Source organism: Arachis ipaensis, chromosome B9 (assembly GCF_059453495.1).
Source record: "Arachis ipaensis isolate K30076 ecotype BB chromosome B9, ASM5945349v1, whole genome shotgun sequence".
NCBI classification, from domain to species: domain Eukaryota; kingdom Viridiplantae; phylum Streptophyta; class Magnoliopsida; order Fabales; family Fabaceae; genus Arachis; species Arachis ipaensis.
The window spans coordinates 139,406,529-139,431,474 of record NC_142444.1 but is presented as its reverse complement, the minus strand read 5'-3'; the positions used below and the strand labels follow the sequence as shown (position 1 = coordinate 139,431,474).

Here is a 24,946-nt window from a genome sequence, read left to right as displayed (position 1 = left end):
TGACAAAACTTATAATTTTTGGCTTTTTTTTAATGCATTCGGTAATAAATAAATACTAAATAAAATAAATTTAGGCTATTTGGATTCATTATTTTTCATTTTTCTGACATTACCATTTTTATAAGATGTATATTTTATTGATTCAACCATTACATCACAATAGTATATATTGAAAAACATCTACAGCACATTTTATATTAAAAAGAGACATTAATAAATATGGAATTGAAGAATCTTTTTTTTTATATATATTTTGATGAACAAATTATTTTTAAAGAATATAAAAAACACAACAAACTATTTTGGATTTACATGAAACTTTCTAGAAATGATTTACAATATATAAATTTTTAATTTAATGGTTGATTTTTTTTAAAATTACACAAATAAAAAATTATTTAACTATATAGAATTTATTTAAATTAATTTTGATGTCATTTTATCCTAATTATGTACATAAATAATTTGATTCAAATTGAAGAAGCTCACTATGTGAATAATTGTTACTTTTCTAAAAAAAGGTTAAAATTGATATAATTTCACTTATGTGGGATTCCATCTTCAAGTGGTTTAAAATACAGACCAAATGGTGCAAGTTACAAACATAGAAGTACATCAAAGCTTTCGGTGGCTTAGATCACCAAGTTAGTGAAAAGTTAGAAGAAAGCTGCTTCAATTTTTGTAGCATGAAATTTAGGGTGCATTCTTTTTCTCCTTTTGTTTTTAGTGGTTTGCATAAAATGGTGCAAATTACAACACAGCAAACCCCTATTGTGTGGTTACATATCCAAGTCAGTGAAAAAAATATTAAAAAATAAAAATAAAGCAACATTTTGAGAGGCTGGAGTCACATGCAAGCTATCTATAGAAACAATCCACCCCATCAAAATATTAGAGTAGGAAGGTGGTGGTGGCAGTAAATAGTAAGTACATTCATTACTTGAAGCAGCTTAAATAAATTAACAAATAGAGGGTAATAATTGGTAATTGACTAAATTAGTCATTTCATCCACTGGTATAGTATAATAATGCATATATTTTCAGTTTAGTCACTAAAAAAGTTTGTTAAATTCTAATTTGAGTTTTAAAAGATTGTGACAACGATTTATTTTTTGAAAATTTTAAATCTTTTTATTCTTTTTATGAATTTATTCAAGAATAAATAATTTAATAACAAAAAAATTAATCAAAAATAACATTATAAATTCTGACTGTTTTTTTTATATTCATAGCATTACTCTTTTGTCAGTATTTAGTTATCAATAATTTACTCTCATATTTAAGAAATTTTATACCTATATTTACTAAAATTTTGTACCATAAAATCAATATAATTTGTATCTAATATTTTTTAGAATTTATACACATAAATAAATAAAATTTATTTATTAAAAATAATTTAATGTTTGTGTTAATCAAATAATAACCAAAAATATTAAATATAGCTTACTCTCAAGAATTTTTCTTACTTAAATTAACACTAATATCAACATATAAATATATAATTAAACTTGTAATAAAGTTATTAATTTTTTTTATTATATATAATATAATCAATTTCTTTTGTAATACTGAATATGTGGTGATCATTTTTGTTGTGTATGATTTTATTATATATTATATTATAGTTTTGTATGTATTAGTATGATGGCATTGAAGAAGAGGTGAAGGAAGGGAATAATGAGGAAGGATGGAAGCAATAGGGCATAGACAATAGAGAAAATGCATTACTTTGTTTCAACGGTTTGTGTATCTGATAACTATTACATGATTGGAATGCAAGCCTGGAACCACGGAATCTGCGTTGCTTTCTCCTTCTTCGATCACTTGCCTTAATCTTCCCCTTTCTTTTTTATTTTCTGTTTTTTTTTTTAATTATATATTTGGATTGAGTCCTGACTCAATGAAGGTCTCCTATAAGAGATGAAAATTTTAAGAATTCAAGTCTAAACTATTAATTAAGAAACCAAAATACATATGATTATCATTATTAGAGTTTAATTTTGATAATCATCTTACATAGACATTTAATCGTATATGTAATTGAGTGTACGTATAAAATTATTTTACACTCACAGTGTATCAAAATTAAATTATTATTATTATTATTGAGTGTGATGCTTTTTGGCATTATGTGATGGCTGCAACTGCATGAGCAACAACACATGCATTCCATGGACTTCTTGTGGTTCCGTCTGCCACTCTCACTCTCTTCTCTTTATTTTTACTTATTTATTCATATATGTCTCTCACCAGTTGTATGTGGTGAATGCAACTAACTCACAAATTTCAGGTTTCATTTCCCCATTTTGATGTCTTGCTTTCCAGAACTTTCTAAAGTATTTACTAAATGATGCCAAGGAGCAGGAAGCCACTCAAAGTGTGAATGTGACATCAAATTAAACTATCAAACACAATTCATAAAAACAAAAATTTAAAATCATATTTCTATATTTAAATAGCTCTACAATTTTTATACATACAACAATCTAGCTATAATCATTATTACATTAATCAGATTGTTAGTTTTACATATTTACATTGACTTAAAAATCATATATATATATATATATATATATATATATATATATATATATATATATATATATATATATATACCACCTAAAGAAAATGACACATTTAATATTTTTTTTTATCTAAATTAAAACTTTGCAGAATACCAACAGCTCATTAAGCATGCATTGTCATAGACTAAAACCAAATCTATATGTTCTTATTTATTTTGTTTTTTAACTTTTTTTTGGGTACTTTATTTGTAGAATTTTCACTGGAGTTAATTAATTCAATAAAACAACCAACATTACAAAATTTTAAATGTCCTTCTTCAACTTTTAATTGCCTTTCATCTTCAAGTTAACTTCAGAAAGAGAAATTAGAGCATGGGTTAACTCATGCCTTCTTTCAGTATTATTTATGTCACAGAATAATTTTTCAGTGATTAATACTCAGATGTGAGTGTTGATTTAGGATCTCATTATTTCAAAACTTTTAAAAATGCATAAAGGTTTTTGATGTAAACATGCTTATCACACATACACTATAAGAACTTCTATAAGCAAACATTTTTATTGTCAATTTTAATTCTCTAAACTATGAGCATTTCATACGGTAGATTATGAAAATTCTCAAAAATATAATAATAATTAATAATATATATGGATTAATTAATTAATTAATTAATTATAGGATGAAAATTGTGTGACCAGTTGTGCTGTCATTGGAGTAACGTTACTTTCTTATCTATTAGATCTATACAAAGGAAATAATTTTAGTTAGTCATCAATCCAATTAATGAACATTATTATGACGTACTAGCAATTGCATCAATGGAATTCTTTTTGTCAATAATAATATGATGATGTGGACTTTCATACACACTGTGAGTGTGAGTGACATTACAGTGTAAGCTAAGTGAGAAACGAGTTGATTATGAAATTAAGTGGGAGATCAGATAACATCTAAGGTTTTGAAAGAGTGTGACCACTATTATTATATTGTATTAAATAATCCGCATTCTTCCTATCTAAGAAATAGAACAAGTAACTGTATAATTACATAAAAGTCATCTATACAAATTTTTGACGTAATTTTTATCTCCTTCCTAATCTAACATATATAAATACACAATAGTTTTTATTGAGAAATACTGAGAGTCATGAAGATTTATTATTTTTGGTTATTAATTAATCATTAATATTTTAAAAATATAAAATAAAGTATGTTGTTATATTACTAAATTAAAAGAATTAAACTAAAAAAATTAAATAATAAATAAAAATAATAAATTCTAATAGTTCTAATATTTTTTTTTATTTATCATTTATTGATTTCACCTATAATAGTCTATAGCATTTTTATTACCATAAAATAATATGTGTTTTTTTTTTTTGTTAGAGTACAAGGCCTAAGCCCGAAAAAAAAAAATCAGACATTACATTGGAGGCACCTTTTTCTTCCTTCTCTAATTAACTGCTCCTTTAAGTCATCAGGTGGGTTGTCAAGGAAAGTGATCCGTCGTTGAATTTGAAACTTTGCTTGGCTAGCCAGTCAGCGCATTCATTCCTCTCCCTCTGTGTATGTTGGAATGAGATTTTTCATAGTCTATTCTTCATCTCGCAAATCTGAATAAGGAGAGAATTATAGTGAGTTCCACCATTTAATTCCCTATTGATTTTTTCTATTATCTCCATTGAATCACTACTTTTTTTATCTCATCCCCAAGTTTCAGGCTACCTTTAGACTGTGATATATCCCCCATAGTTTCGCTTGTAAAATGTGGCAGATCCCCAACCACTAATCTATTCTCCCTTGTATGTTCTTAACCAACTTCTCCAGATTCATTCTTAACTGATCTATCAGTGTTTAATTTCACCTAACCTTGTATAGGTGGGTTCTATTTGATGTCTTTGTTGTCGTCTTATACGGTTCATCCTTGTATAAAGTCTTTTTAATTTTGGGACTACTGTGATGGCGCTAACTGTGTTCCTGGGATTCTCATATGGTGGGGAGAATAATTCCTGATTCCTCCATTTCCAATTCTACCAGCATACTACTCCTCTAACTTTGTTCCAAAGAAGATAGATGTCCATACTCTAACCACCTTTGCGCAGGACAGGTGTGGCAGTTTGGATTAGTCCCCAGCATCTTCGCTCTCCTGCTGGCGGTCAGTATTCTTCCATGTGCTACAAGCCACATAAATGTTTTCCAAATGCTCCTCCAACTTTGCTTATTTTATTTTTTGTTGATCCCTTCCAGGAACTTGTAAGTAGACGCCACCATAAAAATACTGGTATTGTTGGAGTGTTTCCGGCTAACCGCATCTTCCCTGTCTTCGATTGCCCGTATCTTATTAATGATTTTCTCATCTCATCACATTTCCATTCTCCTCTTTCTCCCACGTAGTCAGCCACTACTGCCTCCCTTTCCTCATCTGAGATAGGTTTTAGCGTATAATTAGACAGCTTATTTTCATTTGGGACCTAATCTTCCTGTCAGAAAAGAGTATTTTTTTTTCCATTTCCAATCATCTTATTGCATTGTGCTCTAAATACTACACTAGATCTTTCCATAGAGGAGAATCTGTATTCTTTGAGATAAGTGATTTAATTTCCTGTCTCTTCTTATTTATGTATTGACTTTTTAGACCCTTCGCCCATAGAGATTCTGGCTCTGTTATGAGTCTCCAAAGAACTTTCATGAGGAAAGCTTCATTCATGCTGCTCATCTTTCTTAGACCTATTCCTCCTTGCATAGCATGTTCCACCCCACATGATGTACCTTTCTCTAACCTTGATTCTCACACCCAGATAAAGCATCTCTAGATTTTTTTCAATCTGCTCACATATGCCTTTGGGAATCTTGGTGTGTTGCATCTCAAAATTTGCAATTGGATTAAAATCTGACTTTGTAATTGTAACTCTCCCATCCAAGGATAAGAACTGCATTTTTCATCCTTTTAGTTTATTTTGTACTCTTTCCAGAACGTTTTTGAATTTATCCCTTTCTTTCCTCTGGTTGGTTAACATAGCACCTAGATATCTCCTTATGCTAGTCTTCTCTTCATACTTGTTCAATCCCATTATCTGGTTTCTCTCTTCTCTTTTTACATTGCTTGAAAAGATAACTAAGGTCTTGGCTTCACTTATCTTTAATCCCGACACCTCGCAGAATGTTTTCATGCAATTATTCACTTCCTTCATTTGGCTCTCTGACACTTCTGCAAATATAAGTAAGTCATCTGCGAATAAGAGATGTCATATTTTCGGTCCATCTCTACCAACCCACATAGGTCTCCACATATCCTTCTCTACCTTCTCTTCTATGAGATGAGATAATCTATCTATAGCTATGACAAAAAGGTAAGGGAATGGCGGATCCCCTTGCCTTATTCCTCTTATGGAGGAGAAAATCTTCGTCCGCCCTCTATTCCACAGCACATCAAAATTGACAGATGAAACACATTCCATAATGAGCTGGGTGAACTTCCTTCCTAAACCAAATTTCAGTAAACATTCTTTTAAAAAGCTCCATCTTAAACGATCATAGGCTTTCTTGAAGTCGTATTTGATAGCCATACATCCCAATATTTGTCAAATTTCTCTAACATAGATGTTGTTATCCTCTTTATTATCTCAATTGGAAATTGCAACGACTCCATCAATGATAATTTAACCTCACATATTCGAGAAAAATATAAATTAGGAGCGGGATATTTAGTTCGTGAAAACATCTCAGTCACATTAAAGAAAACTTTTAAGCTATTGCAAACTTCCCTTGCAATTTCCTTCCTTTCAATAGGTAAAGCCTTATACTTGGTGTCTCGCTACTTTAATCTATTAGGTAGTGTTTGGTGGAGAGACAGAAACGGAAAGACTAGGACTGAAAGACAGAGACTAAGAGACAGAGATTGAAATAAATCTCAGTATTCTGTTAGTGCAAAGTGAGAGACATAAATTGAAACAAACAAACATGATACTGAGTCTCATTCTTCTCAGTACCTCAACACTATCTTAAAAACATCTTTGATAAGAGAAAGAGGAGGGAGGCGTATTAGGATTTCTAAGTTTGGGTGAGAAGGACTAAGAGCGTTTTTATTTTATTTTAAAAGTTAAGAGTGAAATTCGAATCCAAAATCTCTAAGTAACCATGAAAAACTATGACATTCGAGTTATAAATTTTGGACGGGGCGGATAATGGGACATATTGCCTCATACCCAAACAAAAAACAATTAGGTCGACCCAAATCTGCTCCATTTAACATGGGGCGGATAGAATTGCCTTCCCAAAATACAATCTTGACACCACGGATATTTCTTAAAAGTTAAAACCATAAAAACTTCCCTCTAATTCATATGTTTGATGTTTCACACTTTCAAGTTACTAAAAACAAATCTTTTTCATTACAACAAAAACCAAGGTTCTGATAACCAGATCGGTCATCGAACCGCTCTAGTTACTGATTTACTGGTTTATTGGTCTAACCGGTTCAATCATAATTCAACCGTAAAAATCGTTTTAAAATAAAATAATAAATAAATTATAAATAAACATTCTAAAATATAATTATAATCTAATATAAATCTTAAAATATCCTCCAAATTTAAATCGCTACATCCACTAAAATTATATGATCTTATCAAAATACAAACTCAAAAGTTAAATAGTAAAAAAAAATATCTAAATATTAAATGCCAACATGAAAATTTGTCATCAATCATCTTCACAAAAACTTGTTAGGTGCTCAACATTAGAAGCCATTAGTTTCAACTTTAATAGAATACAAGTTCATGAACAATTAGGTAACTCCTGGTCTGGGGTTGCAGGGCACATTCTTCACTTTAGTAAACGGTTTATCAATGATGACTTTCCAACAATAGGGTATCCAACTATTCCAACTCGAACCTTTACACAGTGACATGAATAATTCACTTCAACTTAGTTATATTCATTTGAAACAAGTACTAAAGAGTGAGAACTAGTGTAAAACCTAAAAAGAAAAATAAACTTATTTTTGTAAAATAAAAAACACAAGAAATAGCATAAAGATTATACACAGCAATCAGATAGATTATTTTGGTTATGCAATTTATTGATCCAAACTTTCACTCAATGTGTTTCACTATATTTATATCATTTAGGAGTTATAAGAATGCTGCAACAGAGAAAGAAGTACAAAATTACTACCCATACGGTTTAAATTATGTTTTCTATGTATAGATATTAGATAAGGAAAGGAATTCTTTTGAGCAATAAGAGAAATTCTTTTGTCAAATAATTATTAAAGGAATGACAACTAAAATTGACACTTAATTGTTACATAACCCACTGGACGAGGAAGCAGTCCTTTGGCTTTGCGTTTAATATTTACATCGGCTGCTAATTCCTTTGCTAGCCGGCCTACCTTCATTGTACCCTTTGCAATACATACAACACACAATTAAGTATGTGGCATCTGAACCTTCCTAACAAGAGGTCAAGAGCTAGAAATAAATTAATTTATAGCAGCAGCAGCGTAACAAATCCATTTTAAGCAATAATTTCAACAATAATAGTTACCTATTCCATAATCAAGTGCAAAACCTATTCACAAGAGGAGAACCTGTTCGATTCATATCAATTTATATTTTTTTCTTATTCATTAGAACAAAGATACTTAGTAATGCAATGCAGCAAGTTGAATTACCCATGAAAACAATATGTCACTCACTTTCAGCTTCACATACACTATGGTTTTTTAAATACTTTTTAGTGATACAGGTGCCAAAAACAGCAATCTGCTCTTAAATAATACCAAAGCCAATTCTTGATTGAATCCTAAATCCTAAATAAAAAATAATATTGCGGATTCACAATTCTTGGCACCGTTTCTGGAGGTAATCTAACTGCCACGGTGTTTAATCACATCAGTAAAAAACCAATAATCAGTAAAGAACCTGAGCTAATCACAAAACATTCATTAATCAATAAAATCGCAACACACAAAATCAGAGCTAATCACAAAAACAGAGCATAAAAAAGTAGGAAAAAACGAAGAACAACTGAACAACAAGCGAGCAAGACGTTCACTGACCTTCGAAGACGACGTCGACAAACCCTTCATTGATGGACGACACCGACCAGACGACGGCAAGAAGATGAAGCCGATGGCAAGAAGATGCAAAGAGTAGGGGATGGGGCGAGCTCGCGGAAGAAGAGAGCAGGAGAGTTGGAGACTTGGGTGCAGTGACTACACGGACGAACGGTGGCCGAGCTCGACGGACGGACGAGGCAGTAGCTCGACGGAGAGGCGGCAGTGGCTCGAAAAGAGTAGCTAGGGTTGGATAAGGGAGAGTGAATGACTCGGGCAAGCAGAACATAGGCTGAGAGGAGTGAGAAGTGAAGTGGTTCAGTTCAGTAATCAGTAGGCCAAAGTTTGCAAACGACGCCGTTTCCTTCAAACCGGAAGGTTTCCGGTTCGGTCCAACCGACCGGTTCTCAGTCGGTTCAGCAATTTTTCATCGGTTTTTATTTCAGCGGTTTTGCATAACTGACCGGACCGTTAAAGCTTCCGGTTCTTAGTTAGACCGGTTCAATCAGTCGGTTCGGTCCGATTTTCAGAACATTGCTAATATGTGATTAATGACCCGGCTTTGTCAGGTTGAGGCTTAATTGGTCACGAACCTCATCTCGCACAACACGTTTGATGAAAATGTTCCCTACATGTTCATTGTGTTATGACTGAGTTACGGGGTTCTGAAAACATTAAGAGACTAAAGCAAATTACAAATTCCATAAAAAAATATTTTTTTGTTGGTTTCATGGTTTAGTTGCTAGATGCAGAGGATAATCCTTAGTTAATAAATCTAATGGCTTCTTAAGATATGAGCTTTATAAATCTAATGGCTTCTTAAGATATGCGCTTTTTTTTATCTAGAGAACATTGGAGGCCAAAAAACAGGCAGATTAAAGTCCACATGATGCTTCCAATGAGCCTTAGGTAAATATTGCAAGTTTGTTCTTTCTTTTTGTTTCTTCTTCTTACATTTAAAAATTTTTGTATTTTTAGGAATACACGCTGATGCTCTATTCTTGATGATGACTTGATTATAGAAAAGTTCTCCACAGCAGTTAGTGCGTCCATCATTGGCGTAATTAGAATGGAGACATCACTTGGAAGATATGACATTAGGGATGTTTTTTGTTTAGTTTGTGTATAATTTTATATTCCATGAATTATGTTCTTTTGTTTCCAACTTACCAAGTGACTACAAAGAAGAGTATGTTAAACAACAATGTTGAAAGAATGAAGTTAATTTTGAGGGTATTTGAAAGTTTTTGATAAGTTAGAGTTTAATAAAATGTTTGAGAGAATTAAATTAATTATGGAAAGAATTTTTTGATTAGGAACCAAAAGAATATAATTGAAATAGAACATGTAGAGTGTGTCTGAAATAATTATTTTGTCCTTTAACTATTATCACTAACTCTTTAGTGAGGATAATTTTGGTAATATTATAGCTCATGAGAATATAATTGAAAATTAGACCACTTTTTATGTGACTTGATTTAAACCGAATCATGAAAATTGAATTCTTATTGGAAATCAAATTTGCATTACTTTTTACTACTTAAGTATAAAAAAGAATTCTAACACTAAATGAATTGAAATCACAATGGTATTATTCATATTATTACTGCATCTACAAACAATACTAGAATAGTATAATATTCTTTATGTCTTCCTTTTTTAATTGAAAAAATTACAATTTACTTTAAATTTTACAAATACTTTAAAAATAATAAAGATGATCGTTTCTTTTTTACACTAAATAAAATAACCAACAATTCTTTATATTCACGTCATTCTAATTATGTGTTGCCTGCGCATCGTGCGGATATCATGCTAGTCCTCCTCATAAAAGTTATGTTTACAGAGGCATGTTTATCTTAGTTATACAAGGAAAGGAAACAATTACAGTATGTAATGTAAAGGCCTACCTTTTATCTTGAAAGAAAGCCACACAAACAGGAGGAACTATCATCATCAGCATTAAAACCTTTTCTTTATCCCTTGGGCTACCTTTTCTTTATCCCTTGGACTACGTTGATTATTGTTATTATCTCTGTTTTCTTTGGTCTCGTCATGCTAATCTACAACTATATATACCTTGGGTTCATGTTGTTCTGTGTCAATTGCCTACCTAATAAATTGGTATGTACAGCTTTCGACAAGACTACAACTAGGGGAGACTATGCAACACAAACCAAAATATAATGTTGTATTTCTGATTTCTCAATCTAAAATTCAAGTAGTCTTGTTACTTCAAAATACTTGTGATTGATATTAAACAGAGTTGCTTGTTTTCTCTCTTTCTAAAAGGTATTTGGGAGGAGAGAACATTCTAAAGCAATACAAACATAAATGAAGAAAGAACGAGTAAAATCTCAAAGCACAAGCAGCACAATGTATGAAATGCAGCAACAATAATAATGATAAACAAAATACCAAGATAGGTGAGGTAGTCTGAGATTTACAAATTCAAGGGTGCCAGTTTAAGTTGAACTTAAAAGCTTATTAATGGACATTAAAAAAGGGGCAAGTGCCATAGTTGTTACTTCTTCCCAGCCTCCTTCCACCGTCACCTACAAGAACAATGTAATTTTTTAAGGGAATTTTCAGCCAAGAAGGAATACTTGGTAATAGAAAGTAGGGGCCAGTGCAGTTACCAGCATAATCAAAGAACCAGGGTCCTACAATCACCAAGTAAAACTAAAACGCAAGAATAGAAATTGAATCATATTTCTGTCCCTAGCGTGATTTGTGCGATAGGTGCAATAGCAGAATAAAAATTGAATGTATTTTGAAGGGCAGATCTGTGAGCATACAAATCCTAAACACTAAAAATGTATGGGAATGGATGGTGGAGGGAAAGGAGGGTACCTGGAGATATCAGTGAGAGGAAGAAGCGGTGGAGTGGGAGTGAGAGTGAGAGTGGGAAGAAGGAGCGCCGGCGCGACTGAAGATCTGCTCGCCGACGAGGTAGATGCCGAAGGCAACAACGGCGATACCAAAGCCAGGGAGGGCGTGGCGGAATTGATTGGTGAGCATTGGGTGCTTCCTCCATTCGTCCCTCCTCCAGAAGAATTCTGCTGTGTTTTTCCCTGCTGAACCCATTCTCTCTTTTCCTATGCGTCTTCTTCTTCCTCTTCTCCAACACCAACTCCTTCTCTTACTTTTCCTTTTTCTTTTCCTTTCTCTTTTTTTCGGTCATGGCGTTTCCTTTTCCTTTGTCGTACTCAGCTCAACTTGGGCTCAGTATTGGACTCGGCCCAAACAAAATCCGAGAGTATATATGTCCATTTCGGTATCTATATCTATATCTGTATAACAACTAGCAAAAGCCTCCGCACATACGCGCACGTAGTAGTAGTGTTTGTATGGATTTGGATCCTCTCAAGTTTGAATTTCACTTTAGAGAATAAAGTGTGATCTCTCACCATTAATTTTATAAGTGGGACCAATAATAAATATGAAAGAGAAATTATTCAAGGGTAGAAGATCACACTTTACTCTCTAAAGTGAAATTCAAATTTTAGAGGATCCAAATCCGTGTTTGTATTGTAACCATTTTGCTTAAAATATTTAAATAATTATGTGATGGACTTTTGTTATTTTTTATAATTATTTATTTGTTTATCTCTATAATTATCTATGTAAGATATTCTGCAAAAAGTATTAATACTTAAAAAGTTATATAAATTATTGAAGTACCTCGTTAAATTTGAAAAGAAGTTAGTTTATTGCTAAAGTTTGTATTTTTATTAAGGAAAAGTATAGGTAACCAACAAGATTTTTGAACAATGTGTAAACAATGTGAATTAATAGGGTTAAAAGAATAAATTTAATTAGTAGCATTAAATTAGAGTGTAGTGTATTTTCATTTGATTGGTGGTTGTTCATATTGTTCAAAATTTTCATTGTTCCCCTAGCACTTCCCTTTTATTAAACCAAGTAAAATGTATATTGATGAGTCGTTAATTCTAGTTATAAATCAGATAAATTATATTATACTCTTACATTGATTAATGTGGTATAATTTATAATTGATTAATGTGGTATAATTTAAGGCATATCGATTTATTATACTTAGAATTGATTATTTATATATTTAACGCGAGAATTTTTACCGTTTAAATATTTAGAATTTCATTTTAGTACACTAACTATTATTCATATATATTTGATATTTATTGCTATGATTTATTGGTCTGTAAATATAAAAAAAAAATATTGTAGTTAAGTCATCGAGATTAATTAATATTTTTTAAAATATTAAACATTCAATTTCGTATAAAGATGTAATGTTATACTTTTGCATTTGAAATTGAATATGCGGTAAGACAATTATTTTCACTTAGAAATGAAAATAAATAGCATGTTTCACATAGATATTAAAAAATTACATTAATTTCTACTTATATATATTACATGCACCTGGCATTATAACAACTCTGATAAAATTTATATGGAAGAACAAATTATTTTAGGCATAGAATAAAATTGAAAGCTTTAACAAAATTCAAGACAACGTAGACCAATATCAAAGTGAATTTCTGTACCTTAAAAATAAACGCAACAGTTGAAATGTGTAATTACTTAATACAGTAACTGATACAATATAATCAACATTTGTTCTATTTAAGCACATATAATTGCCTAATCTATTAAAGTAACACAAATCAATATTCAAGCAAATGCTAATATCCTTACACACACACAAAAAAGAGAATAAAGTGTAGTGCCTTAAAGTATAAATCATATAAATCATCGACTACTTTAGTTGTCAATGCCTCATATCTAGTGAAACAAATATTTTCTTTTAGTTCTTTGAATAAATAATTGTGCTGCTTTTTTCTTCTGTAGTTTTTATAAACTGGTAGCATCTTTAGAATCTTCAAAAAAATATTCTCTCATCCTCCCTACTAGTCCATCAAAATGTTCTTGATGGAAAACATTATAGGAGGAATATCTATTCTATCACATGAGCAACACAGGTTAAAAACAATGATTTTTCCTAACTCCTTAACAATAGTAATTGAATATGAGCTTGTTTGATCCCTACTGCTTCTCAACTTTTGAGCTATGATACTTTTTAGTAATACCTACAAACATTAAGAAATAATCGCAGGTTAAAAAAAATGGGTGCACCAAAAGCAAAAAAGAATTATTGATGAGATTTTTATAATACTAACCCAACAAATCAAACTTGTGTGCCATAATTTTACAGCCAAAGCTTAACAAAAAAATGTATATAAGAAATTAAGATATGTTTTTAACAAAAGAAAAAACAGTATGGTGAGGGTACCAAAGCTTCTGCTCATCAATTTTCATTCTTTGTTTCAAAATCTTTTTGCTTCTTTAGCTCTGCATATTCAATAGAAGATATAAAACCCTATCACAAAATATATTACTCTAGCATAAAAAATACAAAGTTTATTGATGTTGAGGCATAGAAGAAAACTGCCAGTTAAATTTTGGACAATTATGCTAACATAGTTCCAATCAGAGTCTTATAAGCAAACACAAAGAAGCAAATTCCGACATTTGTTTTTCTTTTACACATTTGTCAATCCTTTTCTATATCTTTGGCTGCTGTTTTTCCTACAAATAATTAGAGACCTAAAATTTTAGTTGCAAGTCAATCAAAATCTCAGATCCTCCCTGTTTAAAAAATTACATAAGACATAAAAGTAAAAAAATCAGCAATATAGTTAATAGAAGACAAATACGGTAAGCTATTCAACAACAAAATGTTTAGAACAAATTTTATAATTGTAGGTCAATCACAACATTAGATGTTCAATGTTTAAGAACAGGAGGGTTAAACCAAAAGGGGGCACCAACTTATTACAGATATCAAAAGACTCAAAATATACTTTACAATATTATTATTTTGTTAATGTGTTCAACATAGCACCCATGACGTTAACCCTAAACACAAATATATAGCAAGCAATTAAATAGCTTCATAATATGAAAACTTGAACACAAAATATGCTATCAATTTCCTTTTTTTTTCCCACATATCTGCCATCTTTTACGTGCATTCTTGGTACTTTTCAAATTCATGAAGTGTCAATGAAGGCAAATTGATTTTGTTTTACTCTTGGTTCTTGTTAGTTTGCTATCATAATTAGATGAAATCTGAAGAAGTCCTACAATTAATTACATATCCAAGATGCTCATGAAACACATGCAACAGTTTTATAAAAGTCATCGAAACTTAAAACTATTCAAAGAGAACTTAATACTAAATACATCATCTAACTTTTGAAGCCATTAAAGTGCTGCCTCAAGACATATTACTTAATATTAATATAACATACCAAAAAAATATTGTTACTAATTTAAAGTATTAAGTAATTAAAGATAGACATAGCAACCTTTTCTTTTAAATATTCCTTATTGAAAAGTTACCATATCTTCCTCAACGTAACGTAGTCTTTTTGTTTTTTATTTAAAAAAGGAATGCTTTTTTTCAGATCCTAATGCAAAAGATTGTTATTCTACTTTTAGGTTTGTATTTAAGGTTAAAAAAAGTCTGGAAAGGACTTAACCTCATCAACACATTCTATGTATCCACTTATTTTTTTCATCTCTGATCTCTTCCGACGCCTAAATCAACAGTAACAACCTGCCCCTACTCCAATCCATCAGTCACTCCAATCTCCTTATTATTAGCTTCTCCTATTTTTCACTCTGAATCATCCTCCTTATTTGTGCAACGAACCACCCGGTGAATGTTAACAACAAATACCATTGCATCACATACCCAATTCATTCACATTCTTTTATTTTTTCCAAGAAAGAACAACTCAAGTTGAAACAAAATATAAATAAATAAATGCAGAGAAAATGAACTTTTACATCATTAAATCACATGAAAAGTTGTAACTAATACCTACATATTTTCTCCTAACCATCCAATCAAATATAAATATTATCTAAAAAAATTCATATAACTATATAAGATTTGAGGAAGTTCCTCTGACTACTTACATATTTAAAGATGCTAGTGGGTACCAAACACTTGGAAATGAAGCCCAGCACTTTCTTCTGCAAAAATTAACAAATATTATTAGTATGATATTGCAAACTATGGAAAAGAAAGTGAAAATAATTAAAAAAGGGATACTTTTGGTAGAACAAAGGAGTTGGGATGGGATTGTGACGAAAGAATATTTCCAGCTTCTTCACTCTTTATTTTACAAACTTTGCTCACAAATAATCAAAATTGAAAACTGGTTCACTTCTGTGTACAACAATTCTACAAATTAGATAAGTACACAACAAATAAATGAATTCTTATAATCTCAATGTCTAAGAACTGACATAAGACATGAAAACAGTAAAAAATCAGCAATATAATTAATAAAAGACAAATACAGTAAGCTATCCAACAATAAAATATTAGGAACAAATTTTATGGGCAGGTCAGAGTAAACTCTGATCTTAATACAAATGGCACGGTTGCTATTTGAACCTCACCCCAACTCCGCATCATCCTTTGCCAAAGGGGAGATAATGATAATATCAATGAGACTCTCTTAATAGGTATGTTCATAACAAAGTTAAGGCACAGCAAATCAAATAAAATCAAATTAGGAGTGGTTGAGAAATCATGAAACCTCATACGTGTATATTATCTTCAGTTCCTGAGATATTTCTGAAAACTCAATGAGGGGATGCCATAGAAGAACCTACTGTCTCCAACATGTGGTAGCTGAATACTAAAAGAATCTGTAGTAAAAGAAATCATCAATCAAAGATGTATGCACGGAGTGAACAAATACACAATTCATAGTTAGTCTAAAATAAATATAAAGAAAGGTGAGTTACTGTGTGGATTGGAGCTTCACATCCTCCTTCAATAAGCTTCATTTACATAAAAAGCCATTACAATGAGAATTTCTATTTTAATATGACATAAATTAAATCATTATGGCAAAGATATATCAGATGACTAAAACTCGAATCCACCAACTGGTCCTACTTGCAGAGAACCTTGAGTAAAAGCATCCATTAGCCTTGGTCCATCCCCTGACCATGAAGTGCAATCCAAAAGATTTGCAATCTGCACAGTACACAAACAAAACAGTAAATAATTATTATTTTCTTTTATAGAAAAAGATTTTATCAAAAAGAGAAACAAAAGAGATGAGACATCCTCATATAAATACAAAAATATATTATTAAAATCTAAAGGGATAAACCATGTACTAATGTTAGATTATCCTTTTTCATTAGTTAGGAGAAAACACTTAAGCAGGCAGGAGCTTTTCATGATAGGGAAGCCGACATGGTAATCCTATTAGTTCTTTTTCATAGTATTGTTCTATCCTTTTTTTTTCCTTCTTTCTAAGTCAAATCCTAAAGACAGGTTTAATAATAATAATAATAATAATAATAATAATAATAATAATAATGAAAATCTTTGCACTGCAAAAGCAAAGGAATTAAACTCCACAAATAAATTCTAAAACAAAAAACACCATATTTGGTACTTTCTATCAAACAGAGATCATTTTTGGAGAGCCAAAATATTATTTCTTATCATTAACATACTTTGCAAGAAACTCCTTAAGCAAAACTTCACTATATCAAATATCAATAGAAAAAAAAAAAAGCAAATTAGCAAGAACCTTATCAATAGAACGAAAAAATTAAATCCGAATAGATTAGCAAAGAAACATATTAATTAATAAAAGAAAGGCCAAATGCATAATTATAATATCTACTATAATAAGAATAATAAGTTCAAATTACACTAACACATCAGCCCTCTCTACCTAAAAGTAACCACTAACCAATATAACCTATCCCCTTAAAAAATACTTATTAATACAAAAGCAAATAAACTAACCTTCAATTTCTGATGAGCTTCATTTATAAAATTTTCCTTGCATTCCTTTATTTGGTGAGTATAAACTGAAAGAAGAGCAAGTAATTAAACTAATTATCATGTGTTTAGATAGAATGCTAAATTATAGAAAGTAATAACAAAAGAGCAAGCATAATAGCACTTTTTTAGATTAAAGAATATTGCTGCATTGTTAGTTTTATATGATTGAATTCATTTGCTTAGCTTAAGATTTTAGAATACTGGATTACAGAATTATTCAAACCACACTTGTTGCTAGTATTCAAATTTAATCTAAATGAATAAAAATAAATCAATAAAGCAATTAGAAGGTAGCATAAAGACTTACATCCAATGCCTTGGACTCCAATTGCTTTCGTTTTGCATTTCTAAAATAGATTCATCAAAGAATATTGCCTCCTCATCATATCTGTTGAAATCAGACATTATTTACAAATAAAAAAGAAAAATTGAAACTCTATAAAGTGATTAAGTTACCCAAAACTAACCATCTTTAGAGACCTTAAACAATGAAGGACTTCTCAAAGCTCAAGCAACAACAGTAACGGTGTCTTCGAAAACCTCATCAGCCTTCACATTACCAAGAGATCCACAACTCGAACCAAAGTTTGAAAACGCATCAGTTATTCCACCGAAACACTAAGTAGGTAAAATCAAAAGCAAACACAGCGTCGTGCTTCGGTTAAACACGACTCCTAAGGCAAAACCCGCCGCTGCTGTTGCAGGGTCTCAGCCTCCTCTCCCACAGAAAGATTCGTTCACCAACCTCAACATGCATACCAACCAACTACAACACCGTCAAACTCGCAGACCTTTCCCTTTGCCCTCTTCTTCAACTCACGCCTTTTCCAGTCTTCCTTTTTGCTTCTGTATTTTGTCAAAAACCACAGATGATAGTGAACTTTTTTCTACATGATGAAGTGGATTCTACCCTAGCAAATCAAGAATCAAAACCAGAATATATACCACTTTCCCTCAACAACCTCTTCTCTTCTTCAACATAACTTTTCCCTCTACTTGCCTGACCAAGTTCTCTTTTCCTCTTTTCCTTCTAAAAGAATGAAAGATTCTTCTTATCATTCCGAGTCTGAACAGTCGCCAGCTGCTCTCCAATCGATATAGCCTCTCTTGTTTTCTGTCGCTGTTCGTACGATTCTTCAGTTTCCTTGTTGTCACGCTTGTCTTTTCCAGTGGACCAAGACCAATCCTGCTTTGTGTCGACTTCTTTCGGCGGGGGTATCCTCAATACCGACGGTCCACCTTTATATCCATGCCGCCTCAGAGCTTCAAAATCAATTGCAGCACTTTTCAGCTTCCCAGATTTTCCTGCAGACATGTACAGAAAAATCATATTGCAATCGAAATAGTGAGCAAATTTCAATATGTCAACTTTTTAAAAGCACCAAGTATGAAGCAATAATAATAATATTGGTTATGGAAACTAGGAACTTCATGAACCAACAACACTCACCAATCGTGCTAAAGATCCCAATGTTTCTCATTTAAGTTCAATTGAAAATATCTAGGGCGAATTATACCGGCGTCTCCCCAGGTTTCGTGAAATCCAACTTCTTTCTAAAATCACACATTATTGATTATCCTATCCATAGATTTGAGTAGTAATACACTTGATACTTTCGTATTTTTTATAATATGATACTAAGACCCTATAAACAAGACAGTAAGATCAGAAAGGTCAATGTCACCTAGACAAATAGATGAGAATCACGATGAATTTCGCCAAACCTGAGTGAAGGTCGTCATAATTTGCCCAAATATCTGTTATTCTAGAAGCTAAAGAAACCATAACTGGAATCACATTTGTCATAGTTGATTGTATACTCACATTTATCAATCCTTTTTATGCATGTATAGATCTCAATCAATTCTTCTAATAGGTAATCTAACATTTCACGACATGGATCACGACATTAGGTAACGTAACATCCTCTGGAAGACCATAATTATATAGTCATCAGTAATTGCTTGGTATGCAATTATCCTCAACATTATCACTAGATTATTAATCACTATCCACATTAACAAGAAGAAACAACCTATCTGACAATGCAGCATCATCAAATTGTGCAACCTCTCTTCCATAAATTGTCTCTCAACCATCTCTCAACTTTAGGGTATGTTTGGTTAGAACATACCATGAGAAATTCTACTCTATCAGTTGCCAACAACGATATGATCATCAAGGAATGTTCCATTTTTTTGTTTTTGTGCTCAGAAATATTCAAAACAAAACCTGAAAGAACCATATCAAGGTTTCACAACTAGAATGGAAGTTGATACACACGATAGAGTTGAAGCAAATATAGAGAATAAAACCATGAGATACATTGTGAATAATATATATGTTGGGATATTTACAACCGTCGCACAGCTCGAAACACAGTTTTTGTACATAATCATAACAACCATCTATGTGCATTGCCACATTCATCTTTCAACAAAACTAGGATACTCTTCAGAATCTACTCCCTCCATTTCATATTGACAAGTCGTTTTAATTTTTCTAGTATGCAATTTGTACAATCTGCACCTATCATTCATTCAAATCGACCTTTTAGTTTGAAATGAAGGGAGTCACAGTGTGACACGTAGATTCAGCCTAGATACAATCTGCACCTATCATTCAATCAAGAACTTTTCATAAGATCAGAACTTCATCATACATGTCACCAATTCATTCAATCAAATACCTTTTGATTTCTTCCCACTGGCTTCATTATCGTTGTCAGAATCGGAATGCGAAGCCGGCGACTCGTCACCCGAGGAGTCATCATCCTCATCACTCCATGGCATTGTCTTCTTCATGGTAGGTGGAAAATCACTGAAAACAAATAAAGGGTGCTATCAAAATGAAGAAATATGAATAAAATCTCCAAAAGTTTGATACAAACAGGTAAATCAACCAACAAGAACACATTGACAAAATGTTCAATCACAACTAAAAGCAAGCTATTAGCAAGTAATACAGCTAACTAATTCTATGCTCACAACAAATTATATACATAAGGATGAAAGAAAATTAAAAAGTATAACTAAGAAATAAATAATGTCACAAAATTAACAGCAACTGAGCATGGCATGCCACAAAAGCAAAGAATCCCATGAAATTAAACAGAACCCACAAACCCAAAAGCCCTGAAAATTTTGCAGCAATAACAAAAGAAGAAACTTTGGTGTGATATCTTTTAAAATAAGAAAAAAATATATTTTTTGAATCAAAATCAGCATACATAGCATGGGTTTTAGGGACAAAAATAAGAGACGAAAAAAAGGAAGAGACAAAGTGCGAGAAGAACAGAACAAGAGAGTACCGTGAAAGGGGAAAGAAAAAAAAAGCTTCTACGGTTCTCTAAATTTCTCTGGCAAGTGGATCAGCTACTCTTATTATTTTGATAGTTTAATGTTTTCAGCTCCATTCATCAAAGGTTTCTATGCTTTCTAGGGATTTCCAAACCTTTTTTTTTTTTCTTATATATTTTTACAAAAATCATTTATTAGTAGGACTTTTTGATTTTTTTATTTTTGGGTATGTTTTAAATTTTTAACGGCTAATCATTCGGTAAAATTTTATAATTTTATTTTTGGATGAATTGTTTTTTAAATGTTTAAAAATATAATTTGTTAAGATTCAATTTATAAAATATAATTTATTCTGCCTAAAATTTTAGATCAATTATATTTACCTAAATTAAAAGATATCATTTATACGATAAATTATATAAATAAATAAAGTGTAGATCAAAATTATCCAATTATGATAATAACTAGAATCTCGATTTAATTCTTAAAATTTCGGTTCCGCTACGTTACTAACAGCATATCTGCCAACTTCTGCCAACTCTTATTTATAATTGTGTTTCATGGAAGTGTGTTCGTAGATGTGTCTAATAAAAATATTTTTTTATAGCTCTGTTTAATAGAAATGTCTTTATAGATATATTTTCTGGATGTGTCTCTTTATATATGTATTTAAAATATATTAATTATTAGACACATCCACGAACACACTTCTATGAAACACAATTATAAATAAGAGTTGGCAGAAGTTGGCAGATAATATGTTGGTACTCTATACTTTTCCTTAAAATTTTTTAATATTACGATTTTAAATCAGTCAATCAATTTTACGAAATTTAGTAATTTATACTAAATTTGACGATTTTACGATTTAAATCTTATTAAAATTTTATGTTTTACATATTTAATTTACTTTTTCGATTTCACATAAAATTTTGATTTTTTCTATTTTACTAATTGTTCATACCCTGACCTAACACTAAGGCCCAGGTCCAAACGAAAAGACCTAGTCCAAAGGATTGAGCCTCACCCCACACCGACCTTCCTCTAAAAAAGTCAGTTCTCACCACGACTTGCTCTAAAGAAGTCGGGGACGAAGATTAGCTGGCAGATAAACACTCACTCAAATGAGTAACTGCCCCTAAGATCTCTCAACCCACTTCCAAGAGCCATATCCCAACTTCCCTAAGATAAATGGACGGTTATCCACCTTAAAAGGTGGAACTACTTCAGTGGTGGTTATTGGCTCACCACTATAAATACACTGACACCCCTCAGATATCTCTAAGTCCCAATACTCTCTAGACCTGCTTACGCCCTTGCTGACTTAGGCATCGGAGTGTCTTTGCAGGTACCACCCCATTCACTCGTATTCACAAGTCGGACGGAGGCCCTGAAGACGCGAATCCGTCCGAAGGCTTCCCTCCATAGACGATTGGGCCAACCCAGCGAGTCCAACCCAATAAACTTCGGTTACCCACCGTAACATTGGCGCCGTTGCCGGGGACCCGAGAGATCAACCAGTTATGGCGGACAAATCACCGGAAGATGGTCATACGGCGTATGATTCCGAGCAGGAAAACCTGGACACTGGAAACAACGACGCGAACCCAACTCCTCACCCGGAGGCAAGCGATCAACATCGAGAAGGCACCTCTGGGTTTAAAAATCCAAAGGTAAACTCTTCGGATGGACGAGAGTCAGGAAAGGAAGGGCCACCCCACGCAACCGAGCTAATAGGGCTGGTCCATGGCCACCAAGGTCGTTTGGAACAGTTGGAACAGGAGTTAGAACGACAACGAAAGGCGGAGCGAAATCTCAAGGAAGAGATAGAGCGACGAAAAGAGTTAGAGGAAAAACTCTTAAGACTAGAATCTTCTCTGAGAAGTCGGAACTCCCGTGGCGATCGAGAAGAGTCGCCCCTGGGAGGAGAAGATCCGTTTAGTGAGGACATCATGAGGGCAAAAGTTCCAAGAAACTTCAAAAGCCCTGATATGAACCTCTATGACGGAACCACAGATCTGAAGCATCACTTAAGCAATTTCAAAAGTCGGATGTATCTGGCTGATGCTTCTGATGCAACTTGCTGCAAAGCCTTTCCGACTACCTTGTCAAAAGTGGCGATGAAGTGGTTCGACAGCCTCCTGCCGAGGTCAGTCACCAGCTTTGAAGACCTCTCGAGAAAATTCTTGATGAGGTTCTCCATCCAAAAGGATAAAGTAAAACATGCGCCGAGCCACCTGGGAATAAAGCAGGAGGTCGGAGAACCTTTGCGGGACTATATGGAAAGGTTCAATAAAGCATGTTTAGAGATTCAGGACCTACCCACCGAAGCTGTCATCATGGGGTTAGTGAATGGACTTAGAGAAGGTCCCTTCTCACAGTCCATATCAAAAAGGCACCCCACCTCCCTGAGCGATGTACAGGAAAGAGCAGAAAAGTACATCTACATGGAGAAAAATGCCAGACTACGAGAGCCGAGTTGGCGACCTGGGCATTCCCACTCTGCAAAAGAGAAGGAAAGAGAGCCCAAGAAGAAAGAAGAACTCGGTCTCGACAGGCCAAGGAAATATCACTCTTATACTCCTCTAAAGGTTTCCATGGTGGATGTATACAGAGAGATCTGCAACACTGAAAGGCTGCCACCTCCCAGGCCCATTAAAAATAAAAAGGGAGGAAGTCGTGGTGATTACTGTGAGTACCATAAGATCTATGGTCATTCAACAAATGATTGCTACGACCTCAAAAATGTGATAGAAAAGCTGGCCAGAGAAGATCGGCTTGATAGATATCTCATGGAAAGGTCGGACAATCATGGGAAGAGAAAGCGAGAGGACGGGGACAGGAGAGACCCACCACCACAAACTCCCGAGAGACATATACATATGATCTCGGGAGGATTCGCAGGTGGAGGACTCACCAAGTCCTCTCGCAAGAGACACCTCAAGCGGGTTTACCAGGTCGGGAGTGAATCACCCGACCTCCCCACAATCTCGTTCACAAAGGAGGATGGGCAAGGAATAATCCCTGGACATGATGATCCAGTGGTAATAACCCTGATCCTAGCCAACGCCCACCTCCACAGAACTCTAGTAGACCAAGGGAGTTTGGCAGATATCTTTTTCAAGCCCGCGTTCGACAAGTTAGGGCTGGATGAAAAGGAGTTAAGAGCCTACCCCGACACCTTATATGGATTAGGCGACACGCCGATAAAACCATTGGGATTTCTACCCCTCCACACGACCTTCGAAAAGGGGAAAAGGTCCAAAACTCTGAGCATAGATTTCATAGTCCTCGACATGGGGTCAGCATATAATGCCTTGATTGGCAGAGCTACCCTAAATCGACTCGAAGCGGTGGTGTCTACCCCTCACCTTTGCATGAAATTTCCGACATTTGCGGGGATAGCAACGGTGCGAGGAGATCAGAAGCTGGCAAGAAAATGCTACAATGAAAGCCTGAACCTGAGAGGGAAAGGCAAGGAAGTCCACACCATAGAGCTCGGTGGCACAAGAACCAAAGAAGAGCTACGCCCCCAACCAGGAGGAAAAACTGAAGAAATACAGGTCGGTGAAGAGGAAGGAAAAAATACCAACATAGGAGCCAACCTGGAAGAAAGCTTAAAACAAAAGTTGACAAAGCTCCTAAAAGAAAATTCCGACCTCTTCGCCTGGAAAGCTTCCGACATGCCAGGGATAGACCCCGAGCTCATGTCCCACTGGCTCTCTGTACACCCAGGATCTCGACCTGTACAGCAGCGAAGGCGTAAGCTCGGCCCAGAACGAGCTCAAGTGGTGGAAGAGCAGGTACAAGCACTCCTAGAGGCCGGCTTCATCAGAGAAGTCACGTATCCAACATGGCTAGCAAATGTGGTGCTAGTCAAGAAACAAAACGGCAAGTGGAGGATGTGCGTCGACTACACCGACCTGAATAAGGCATGTCCCAAGGACCCATATCCGCTCCCAAGCATTGATACTCTAGTGGACTCCAGCTCAGGGTATTAATACTTGTCGTTTATGGATGCCTACTCGGGATACAACCAGATCCCGATGTACAAGCCAGACCAGGAAAAGACATTGTTCATCACACCTAGAGCAAATTATTGCTACGTGGTCATGCCTTTTGGATTAAAAAACGCAGGGGCCACGTACCAAAGGCTGATGAACAAGGTGTTCGCTCCCCACCTC

The 24,946-nt window shown here is 33.5% G+C and overlaps 1 protein-coding gene, 2 long non-coding RNA genes and 1 pseudogene across 6 annotated transcripts; all 4 read right to left on the bottom strand.

Moving 5' to 3' along the window:
* Positions 1–6,830: 6,830 nt before the first annotated feature.
* LOC148546537 (uncharacterized) lies at positions 6,831–8,890 on the bottom strand. Its single transcript, XR_015899440.1, has 2 exons — positions 8,591–8,890; positions 6,831–7,933 (listed from the first exon to the last, which is right to left on the bottom strand). It is a non-coding gene; the product is annotated as an uncharacterized LOC148546537 (long non-coding RNA).
* A 2,074-nt stretch (positions 8,891–10,964) lies between these two features.
* On the bottom strand, positions 10,965–11,765 carry LOC107618113 (NADH dehydrogenase [ubiquinone] 1 beta subcomplex subunit 3-B). Of its 2 annotated transcripts, XR_015899438.1 has the most exons (3): positions 11,441–11,765; positions 11,227–11,269; positions 10,965–11,142 (listed from the first exon to the last, which is right to left on the bottom strand). XR_015899438.1 is itself a non-coding variant. In XM_016320053.3 (2 exons), exon 1 carries the CDS (start codon positions 11,672–11,674, stop codon positions 11,450–11,452), a length of 225 nt encoding a protein of 74 aa, XP_016175539.2. In that variant the 5' UTR covers positions 11,675–11,764; the 3' UTR covers positions 10,965–11,142; positions 11,441–11,449. The 2 variants fall into 2 exon arrangements, 1 of the variants encoding a protein (XP_016175539.2); XM_016320053.3 differs by lacking the exon at positions 11,227–11,269 and having other exon boundaries at positions 11,441–11,764.
* Positions 11,766–13,522: 1,757 nt separating this feature from the next.
* On the bottom strand, positions 13,523–16,317 carry LOC107618112 (uncharacterized). Of its 2 annotated transcripts, none has more exons than XR_015899436.1 (4): positions 16,196–16,317; positions 15,696–15,812; positions 15,560–15,616; positions 13,523–13,662 (listed from the first exon to the last, which is right to left on the bottom strand). It is a non-coding gene; the product is annotated as an uncharacterized LOC107618112 (long non-coding RNA). The 2 variants fall into 2 exon arrangements; XR_015899437.1 differs by having other exon boundaries at positions 16,189–16,300.
* Positions 16,318–18,244: 1,927 nt separating this feature from the next.
* On the bottom strand, positions 18,245–20,413 carry LOC148546536 (uncharacterized; annotated as a pseudogene). Its single transcript, XR_015899435.1, has 2 exons — positions 20,153–20,413; positions 18,245–18,767 (listed from the first exon to the last, which is right to left on the bottom strand). The product of XR_015899435.1 is annotated as an uncharacterized LOC148546536 (transcript).
* Between the last annotated feature and the right edge of the window lie 4,533 nt (positions 20,414–24,946).

Coding starts and splice junctions, on each gene's coding strand:
- LOC107618113 (XM_016320053.3), bottom strand. CDS start 11,674: ATGGGTTCAGCAGGGAAAAACACAGCAGAATTCTTCTGGAGGAGGGAC.